This window comes from Vicia villosa, linkage group LG1 (genome assembly GCF_029867415.1).
Source record: "Vicia villosa cultivar HV-30 ecotype Madison, WI linkage group LG1, Vvil1.0, whole genome shotgun sequence".
NCBI lineage: Eukaryota > Viridiplantae > Streptophyta > Magnoliopsida > Fabales > Fabaceae > Vicia > Vicia villosa.
The window spans coordinates 135,797,266-135,807,817 of record NC_081180.1 but is presented as its reverse complement, the minus strand read 5'-3'; the positions used below and the strand labels follow the sequence as shown (position 1 = coordinate 135,807,817).

The 10,552-nt window shown below is 35.4% G+C and overlaps 1 protein-coding gene across 1 annotated transcript; it reads right to left on the bottom strand.

Annotated features, from left to right (window-relative positions):
- Positions 1-1,951: 1,951 nt before the first annotated feature.
- LOC131644270 (pyruvate kinase isozyme A, chloroplastic) lies at positions 1,952-10,204 on the bottom strand. The gene is made up of 6 exons (XM_058914726.1): positions 9,534-10,204; positions 9,341-9,437; positions 9,005-9,198; positions 7,246-7,367; positions 3,122-3,600; positions 1,952-2,646 (listed from the first exon to the last, which is right to left on the bottom strand). Exons 1-6 carry the CDS (start codon positions 10,050-10,052, stop codon positions 2,345-2,347), a joined length of 1,713 nt encoding a protein of 570 aa, XP_058770709.1. The 5' UTR covers positions 10,053-10,204; the 3' UTR covers positions 1,952-2,344.
- Between the last annotated feature and the right edge of the window lie 348 nt (positions 10,205-10,552).

Sequence of the window (10,552 nt, the reverse complement as noted above, 5' to 3'; positions counted from 1 at the left end):
GACCACATATTTTAGACCCTTTAGAAATAATCAGTTCATCACGAGAAATCTTCAACACTCCATGTCCAACTCTAGTACAATAGCCTAGATCATCAAACATACTTATAGATAACAAATTTCGCTTGAATTCTGGAACATACCTCACATTGTGAATAAGAAGTTCACGATCATCAAACATTTTAAGTCTGACCGTACCAATACCATGAACCTTGCAAGTCTTATTATCACCAACGCGAACAACTCTACCCTGCACCATCTTCAAAATTTCAAAGTACTCTATTCTTGAACACATATGATAAGAGCAACCTGAGTCAATGACCTAACTTTCTTCAGCAACCAAAATAAATGGTCTACAGCAATAATAATTCGTACGCAGATAATATTACAGAATAAGGCGAGAAAAAGACGAAGGTTTGTTTACCCAGTTCGATCAAACGATCTACTCTGGGGAGAGAGAAGCTCTCTAATTCACTATACTCTGAAAGTTGTTACAAGAGATTACAAATGAGTTACAAGAAAATAGCATTCACAATTCCCAAATAGCAAACTCTATTTTCTACCCAAGTGTTTTCTAACCTCTCCAACTCTCACTAGAATCACTCAAATCCAAGGTGTTTAGAAGTATTTTTCAATCCCCTTAGATAACTCCAAAAGGTTTCCCAAAAACATTTGTCTTTCTAAGTTTTTCCTTGGAATTCAGGTTTCCCAAAAACATTTGTCTTTCTAAGTTTTTCTTTGGAATTCCCTAAACCCTTATTCTCCCTTATTGCTATATGCTCTAAGATTGTCACCCTATAATAATAGAAGAGATACGTATTTATAATAGCCAAAATCCTACAAATCCTAAAACACATCTCCTTAATCGTTAGAATTAAATATATTATTATAATCTTATAATATCTCTCAAATATTATAAATATCTTATAATATCTAGAATATTATAAATATATATCTAATAATATCTTTTAGAATATCATAAATATATATCTTATAATATCTTTTAGAATATTATAAATATCTTATAATATCTTTTTATATTAATTTATATGATCTCCAAATTAATATAAAATATTTTCACATTAATGAATGGATCAATGAACCGAACCGACCGAACCCGATACTCGTAACTCGCTCGAATCATATTACTTTACGATTTTTTTTATTTCTGGCAATTTCAAAATATGTTTTCTTTCTCTTCTTCAAGAAAGGTTTTAAGGCATACTTCAACACAGGAAACCAGAACTATTCCTCCCAGCTTTAGAAATAATCTCAATAACTGCTTTAGCATCTGTGTTAATTTCAACCATTTGAAACTCAAGATCAACAACCATTTTAAGGCCTTCATACAAGCCCCACGACTCCGCTTTAAGCACACTGCAGTATCTTGTGAATTTAGATAATCCCTTGATCCATTTACCACTTGAATCACGAATAATTCCACCGCAACCAAGTATCTTGTGAATTTAGATAATCCCTTGATCCATTTACCACTTGAATCACGAATAATTCCACCGCAACCAACTATTCCATCAGTATTTCGAAACTCATCCACATTAAGCTTGACAAACGACACCCTCGAAGGACCCCACGGAATAATTCTCTCCGCTTTATTCGCAAATTTATTAATGTAGTTAATTTTCTATTTATTATTAGATAAATTATTCACAATTCTTTAATACAAATTTTAAACTTGTGGAAAATTAATGTTCTAAAATAAATGTAAAAAAATGTATTTTACATTTAATTTCTTAACATGTGAGTTAGCAATTTCCTAAAAAATAAATTTAAGAAAAACTAAAATTTAACAAGCAAAAATGTTCTAAAGCAAACATTCCCTTGTGAAAGCAAGGATAATATCTAACCGGTTTCTTGGAAGAATAAACTTATAAAACTTAACAATTTCATTGAAAATGACATAATGCTCTGAAGTGTGCATTATACTCAACATGGCTTGGAAGAAAATGTTAAGTAACTAACGTGGAATCTTATTGTTATTTCACATTATACTCAACATGGCTTGAAAGCTAATACAATGATACAAATCTAAAAGAAAATGCAGATGTTCCTTACAACTTAAAATGGAGAATACTGCACTATATTGCTGTCATCAGATTGAAATATCTAGTATATAATATAATACTCACTACAAATTCTATAATAAATAACTCCAGTAGCATAAAAATAAATTCTCGCAAACTTAAGTTATATCCTATAGATTCAAAATGATAACCACAATCCATTCATGTAGTAGTCTTTCTGATCCACTTTCGCACTCTAGCAGCATCCCGAGTTTTGAACAATCGGCAAATAGATAATATAATCTTGAACACTTTGGAACATGTTCTTAAGGGACATTCATCACTTGTATTGACTGAAACATATCTGAGACAGCAATGACAAGGTCACCAGATTTGATCAAATTTCTTGCCTTTAGCAATGAGAAGGTTTTGTTGAGATTGCTTTCCATGTCCTCTGAGAAGCTAAGACGGAAAGGTATCAAGCCCCACTGGAGGTTCAGACGTCTTCGCACAGACGGAGTGGTGGTAAAAGCAAAGATTGGACAGTCGGGTCGGCAACGTGACAATAGAGATGCCATGTGCCCTGTCTTTGTGTAAACAAAAAGTGCATCCACCTCTAAATGATTGGCTGCCAAAGTTTAAACTCATATTAAGATACACTAATCAACCCAAATGAAACAAAACCGAAAACATAAAAGGTGAGACTTTTGCTTAACTTGAACATAAAAACAGATTGAAACTTGTACAAGAGTGAAGTGTGTTAATCAGCCATTAATATTATGAACATATGATAGTTTTTTCAAATATGAAAACCGTGATTCTTTATTGAATAATGTTAACAACACGGCAAACGTCTATATTATTATATGAAAGTAAACGACAACAATGCTGAATTATTAAAAAAAGACTTTCAATGTATAAGTTTCTTTAAACACGTTAATTACTGTGATTATCAAATATAATTAGAAAGCAGTGCACCAGCTTATAATTAACTTTGAACTTTTAATGTATATCTCAATTAATAAGATATATTGCAATGACATTTTAAAAAGCAAGAACAAAATAAGGAAAATAGACAAAGCAAGAAAGTTAAAACTGCTTACCCATCTTTGCAGCTGAATTGCAGATTTCTTCAGATATTTTTTCTGAAAAATAACTCCCAACTGAGGGAAGCTGCGTAGCTTCATAGCGTTTCTCTTCCCTCCACCACTTCTCGATTCTCAAACTGACACTCCTTAATACAGTTAAGGCCTTGTCAGGGAACTGGCCCATTGCTGACTCACCAGAAAGCATCAAAGCATCGGCACGTTGCCTCACTGCTTCAGAAACATCTGCTACTTCAGCTCTTGTAGGAGTAGGATACTCAATCATGGATTCAAGTAGCTGAGAGGCCACAATAACAGGCTTATTCCTTTGCCTGCAAACCTGAACAATCCTTTGTTGAGCAGCTGGAACCTGTTCCAAAGGTATCTGAGCTCCCAAATCTCCACGTGCCACCATAGCTCCATCTGATGCTTGAATGATCTCCTCTAAGTTCTTCAGTGAATCAATACTCTCTATCTTCGCAATGACTGAAATATCACTGTATCACCACATTCATCACAATACAGTTCAGTCTCGACTATCAATATTAGCATTCTCAAAGAATATACAGCATAGTTATTAACAGCGTACTATTGCACCACTATGGCCATGAAGCGCGTCACATAGTGCCCTCTGGCTGATTTTTAATGCATCATGTTGTGTTTCGGTGCCATTACTGTTAATAGCAACCAAAACCACAGAAGCTGCAACACAACTGGATGGAGGCATGGAGCAATACCAGGGCCATTTTTTAAGGGATAAAAAGGGCATTTTGTAATTCATTGTTCAGAAAAAAATGTTTGAAATTGAAACCCTTGCTTGGTCTCAGCTACTGAAATACACATATCTCCCCATCTCTTTGGATGAGAATCCTCCAACACAGTGCCCACCTGTATCAGTCTACCTAAGCATCAGCCTTTTCCAGCAAAGCCCTGCAACTATGCTCTGTTCTTCATGCTGTTTGTTCTCAGTGTTCTGATACTACTATGTTGTTCATTTTACTTCCAGTTGCCTATCATTTAACAGGTTACCTTTGTTTCCCTTCTAATTTTGGTCTCCTAGACTATCTTAACTTATCGTTTTTTTTGTTAGTTTAGACTTGTTTCAAATATCTGAGTTTAACTAAAATCCATGACTTCTGATTATTCACTAGTTATGATTAATAAAGTCCAGATAATTGATTCACATGGGTACATATGATACAAAGGATAAAGGCAAACAGAAAATTCTTTAAAACTAAAAATACAATCTGGTTTAGATAAGCTTACACATTTATACAAAATTCAATTATAAACTATATATACTGATGATGATCACAACTTACAAAAAGATACCAAGCATCATAATTAAAAAACATAGGCTTATCTTTCTCTTATCCGTTTCAAATTATATTTTTTTTCCTAGTCAATATATCACAAATCTATTTGTTTTCCTAACCAAGGTCAAAACATTGCAAAGGATATCATCAGTCATATGCAAAAGAAGTGTTATGGACTCTACTAAATTGGTATAAAATTATTGCCCAACACTAATTGTAATTGTATCATATTCATCTCCATGTTCTCTTCATTCAGAAAAGCAAGGCTTCTAAGTCCAATTTACCAAGAGACAACTCTGTCCATTCAAGAAGTCATTCACCGCCATCATCAAATAGATCATGTCCGTCTCCCAAAATAACCCACAAACATGTCCCTCTTTTGTTTTATATCAATATAGATTGAATAGTGTTTGTACTCCAATTCCTCTTACAGGATGACAAAAAACAAGGCTGTATAAAAAGCTTTAAGATATGTTTTTGGAGAATTGTAGATACTCATTGGATGCATATAACGCACATCCCTATTGGGTAAAGGTACAGCATTGATACTTTAGCAACTTTCAAGTATCTAGGCTTCTTAGGTTATGATTCTAGTTATGAATTGATCTTTAATTAGGAGCATATTTTTATCTTTGAAGTATAAAGTAAATCCAAAACCGATAAAAATACATAAAATCCTATGCGCTGCTAATCTTAACAGGATTAACACTTTTCACATATTACAGTGGTGCAGATCTATGGGTGTTTGTCCCCAAACAAGTGTGTTACATGCAGAGTTTTAGATTGGAAACCGGCATTCATCCCTTTGGGCACTTTCCTTCTACTGTTTTTCTTCGGAATAAGCTGCTCAGGATTTTTGGAGAATATTGGGTATGTCCTAACTTATAGAATTTTGGAGGTTTTAGCTTGTGCAGAGAGCCAAAATGTTGTGGCCTTATTCTTCCTTCCCAATTTTGTTGATGTTCACAGTCAGAGTTCCGGAGAGGAATGCTACAATTTTTAAGGATACTTGTTTGGATCTAGACCTTATTTAGGATAGCGTTATTTTTAAGCCATCCTTCAGTGCTCTGCTCGTGTTGTTTTCAGAAGGGATTTTTCCCTTCAGATGTGCAGAGAAACTGTTCTGCTTTATTTTATGCCCCAATCTCCTAGTTTCTTTGGTTTTGTGTTTTTCTGATGTTGTCTTATCCTCTTTGTACCTTTCTTCTCCTCCTAAATAGATCTCTTTCTCAATCCAGGAGAAGAAAAAATAGCATATCAAATAAACACCAAAAGGCAGAAAGGAAACACAGAATAGTGCCAAAAGGAATGTCTAAGGTGCTGGGATGGGACACCCGCACCAGAGAAAGGGTCAGAAGTCAGAACCTTGTAGGTGTATTAAGAGCGGCCACTTCAGTCAGTTGCACTTATGTGGTACCTTGTTGGTAGGGATGTCAACGGGGCAGATATTGTTCGGAGGATGATTCTCCACTCCCCACCCCGCCCCCAAATTTAGTCTCCATCCCCATCCCCAATCCCCGCCACGGGGGAATATTTCCCTCCATCCCCATCCCCACAGATCCCCACGGATATCCACGGAGATCGAATTTTAAGAAAATTTCTACACTTTTTGATCAAAACTATGACACTAGTATTTTGTTTTTTTTTCCGTATTTTTTAAAACACATATATTTGCATCTTTATTTTATAAAAAAAAATCAAAATACATCTTGCATCAATAATAAATAAAAAAAGAAAAAGAACTTGATGTTGCTAATATTTTTTATGTAAAAATAAATAAATAGTAACATAACTTCTTGCTACCGTGCTTCCACTAATTTACTACCACAATACCGATGTCGTCCAGCGCAAGTGGTTGATTATGTGTGAAAAATCTATAACTTCTAATGACTCTTCATTTTCTAATACATTGTAAAATTATATAATTATATAATATATAAAATATACAAATTAACATATATCTTCGGAGTCGGGGAATCCACGGGGACGGAGGATACTTTCCCAATCCCCGCCCCAAAGTGTTATCGGGGAAACTTTTCCCTCCATCCCCATCCCCACGGGGAAAAAAATCCCCAACTTCGGATCTCCGCACAGATATTCCCCACAGGGATCCCCATTAACAGATGTAATTGACATCCCTACTTGTTGGTGTATTAAGAGAGGCCACTTCAGTCAGTTGCACTTATGTGGTTCCTTATAGTGCTTTTCTGGTTCTGACAAGGTTATCCCCATTCAATCCTCTGAAATTTACATAGAATTTCAAACCAGAAAGGAAGTGCAGTTAAAGGTTCCAAAGGAATATGCTGCTCTAAGGCATCTGAAGAGTCATATCATCTGATGTTGGAGAAAAGGCACTTAAGTCAGGCATACGTCTACAGCATCTTCAGTGCTTTTCTGGTTCAGATATGTCACTTATCTTCAGCACCTCATTGAAATTATTATCTTAACCAGGACGAAAAGGCTACCTCAACATGAAGGCTTACATAAAAGGATCAATTATCAAGTTACTTGCAAATATTGGAAGAGGATGAGACAGATTTGGATGAGAGAAAAATTAAGTAAGAACATTTGAGGTCTAATAGAGGATTTGAAACTGAACCAGATATGATCCCATAATCTGTGGAACCCTGTTTGATGGTACTACTTGTCAATTGTTGTTCTATAATATAACAAAAATGGGTAAATATTAAGGAGCTACTTGTCAATTGTTGTTCCATAATATAGAAAAACGGTAAACATTAAGGTGCTATATGTCAATACTGTAATGGTAATGGTTCTAGAAATCATATGATGATACTTTAAAATAATAGAGTTCTCAGTTCACACCTGTCACGAGATCTTGCAGCAATATAGCTTTTAAGGTGAGTAATAACTTCGGCAGATTTGACAAATGAAATGGCAATAAAATCAACACCCTCAGCAATGCCAAAATCAATGTCTAACCAATCCTGGAAATGGAAAATGAGATACAAAAATAAATCATTTAGGATGGATAGCTTTTTTACTAATGGAAATTTAGCATCAATGTATAAATCATTTGAAATCCAACACAAATAATAAAAGCATAAAATCCAATGCTTTCATGATATCAGAATTCACTGCAGATATATGATGAACCATGGTAAATAACTAGCCATCTTATAAGGTTTAAACTTCAAAGTTTTTTAGATTTTTGACATCTCATCAATTTGAACCAAAATTAATTTATTCTAGTGTTATCAATTGTGGATCGCAGAAAGTAGAGATTCGTTCAAATTTTGTTGCTACAGTGCTATAGTGCCACTTAAGCCTCTACTTGACATCACTTTATACTAAATAGTGTACCATAGAACAATAGTGATTTTGCAAATTCCGCTACGCTATAGCCGCTATTTAACAATACTGCCCTATTCCTAGCCATCATGTTTTCCCAAGGCCCACACGGTTTATTAGAGTACTAGTTTAAAATTAGGTGGCTTTCCCAAGGCCAGACAGGTACATTCATTGTTAGACCATATATTCTGTATTGATAATATATATTCTAAATTTTTAATCTCCAGCAGAAAACTTTGTAGTAGAAGAAGAAACCAGTGCAGACAAATCTCGTACAGTCACCTCTCTCCACGTGTCCCATTCTATTATCCTCCACATACATGTTAATAATGAGTCTGTCATTAAGAGTAGGAAACACTGCATACTGAGAGTTGTGCGGTTTAGGTATCTTGGATACATTATATACAGTGATGAGGATGTCAAATCACACATAAGATTCAAGCTGCGTTGATCCAAAACATAAATGCTTTAGTAATAATTCATGATCAGAAAGTGAATATCAAACAAAAGAAAATATACTATGGAGCAACAAGCAGACCAGCATTGCTCTCTAGCAATGAATGTTGGGGAGTGAAGTGTGAAGAAGAGCATAAAGTTGACTAACACACCAAAACCTATTGATGAAAAACAATGGATGCTTACCTAAGGTGGTTGGGTCATATTATAACTTCAAAGACAAAGACCATCAAAGACAATGATAAGGATGTCAAGTCACACATAAGCCTTGCATGAGAAATTTTTATTAAAACTGAAGATGGTACAATTAAAAGGGGGGGGAACAATATATAAAAGCATTATGTGGAGAAACCATTAAAAAGGACCTCACTCAAATAGTTTTATTGAACTTTCAGCTTTTATATGGAGTTGTAGGTAGTTGCAATTGATCTTTATAGCAGGCCCAAGTTTAGTCTATTACATTATAATAAAACATTTCAAAAACAATAATGTTGGTAGACAGATTAAAAAAAATCATGATTTAGGTGAACTAGCCCAAAAGAATTAATATGTAATAATTATCAATCCTCCGCGCAACCTTCCTAAACTCAGTTACAGGAGTATGATTGGGGTGTATGTACACCAGCTGTTCTCAACTGTGACCATGGATTGAATAATAACACCACAGCATTATCAAGCTTTGGTTCTTAGCTCAAGGTGAAGTCCATGACAAAAACACATGTCATACTCCATCAAAAGTGTAACTTTCCACCAGAAAAAACAACACTTTACTAATCCAAACAAAATACTTATAAAAAGAGATAAACAAGTTGGAAACCTTTGAAGAGATTGTAGGAAGCATGGAATTCCTTTCTCGAACTAAACTACCATTCCTCCAGAAAGTAAGATTTGCCCTTGGTAGCAACAAGCCAGGATCAGTACAAAGACACTTCACATCTGGACCTATCTTCTCAATGACCTCAAACCTAACCATTCCCCCATCAACCAAAAGCTCATCCCCAACCTTCACATCTGCCACATTACAATAAACCAATTAACAGTTTACAAATAAAATCAGAAACAAAATGGCACAGCATACCGAAATGGAATGTCATTTCAACATCAATTTGCATTGATATTCGAATAATATTTATGCGATGAAACTGAAATTAACCTTCGGCGAATCCCTCATAGTTGACATTGATAGTACGATGTGGAAGTGGAAGAGAAGAATCAAACGCCCTAACACTGAAAGTCCAGATCTGACCATCCTGAAAAAAACAGAAAGTAAAATTCATCACAACAAGAATAACGGAAATTCAAATTTGAGTAATGAGATTGAATAACAAGATAAAAACAATGTATACTTCGGCTTTAGCGGAAGAAGCACCAGCGAGATCACCCATATGAATCTCACTTCCTTCAGTATCCATCATAATCGCAACCGCAAATCCTTTTTCCTGGTTAAGTCTCCTAACACGATCAATAACCGTTTTATGCCACTCTCTAGTCCCATGACACATGTTAATTCTCGCAACGTTCATTCCACCAACAGCGAGAGCTTCAAGCTGTTCAAACCCGCACGTGGCGGGTCCCACGGTGCAGACGAGTTTGGTTCTCCTGGTGCTACGGAAGCCATTCTCTTTGAGCTCTGTTTCGGTGACGGCGTCGACTTCGATTGAGCCGAGATCTGGCGGGACTCCCGGTCCGGCTCCGTTGGAGTCGGAGGCGATTATATGAGATGTTGTGGAGGAGGCGCGGATGATGGGGAAGCGGCGAGGGGGGAAGGAGAGGGTGGGAGATGGGAGGTGGGTGGGGGTGGTGTGGTGGTGGAAGGTTGTGTGGGGGGGTGTGAAGAGTTGCAGGTGGAGGCGGGAGACTGACATTGTGATTGTGGGGAGATGGTTGGGAGAAGGGAGTGGGGTATTGTTTGTTGGGGGGAGGCGGAGATAACAAGGGGAAGGGAACAGTTGGGAGTTGAGCTATTTGTCTGCGGAAACCACGAGGTTTTGCTTGCAACTTGTAATGCCGAATTCGGTGTTTGGGTTTATCTACTTTTGACAATTTTTAAATATTGTATATACTATAGTATAAGAGAGGAAAATTATGATATATAAAAACTACTACCTCCGATCCCATTTATAAAAAAAAAATATTTTTTTTTAAATATATTGAATAAATAATGTATTTAGAGTAAAAAAAAATGGGTTTGTCTAACCTATGCAATATTACAAAGTTACAAAGATGAAGCAAACTAAAAGTAATAATTTTTTATTAAAAAACATTAATTTATTTATTAAAAAGATATATATTTAATATAAAATACACAAGATAAAAATATCATTTTAAACTTTTTAACATGTGCAAATTTACATATGATAAAAAA

Bases quoted from the DNA above. Each gene is read 5' to 3' on its own strand.
- LOC131644270 (XM_058914726.1), bottom strand. From the start codon at position 10,052: ATGTCAGTCTCCCGCCTCCACCTGCAACTCTTCACACCCCCCCACACA. The intron at 7,368-9,004 runs GTTTCCAACTTG...TTCCATTTCCAG, and splicing joins TTCCTACAATCTCTTCAAAG to GATTGGTTAGACATTGATTT. The intron at 3,601-7,245 runs GTGTGAACTGAG...GTGGTGATACAG, and splicing joins GCTGCAAGATCTCGTGACAG to TGATATTTCAGTCATTGCGA.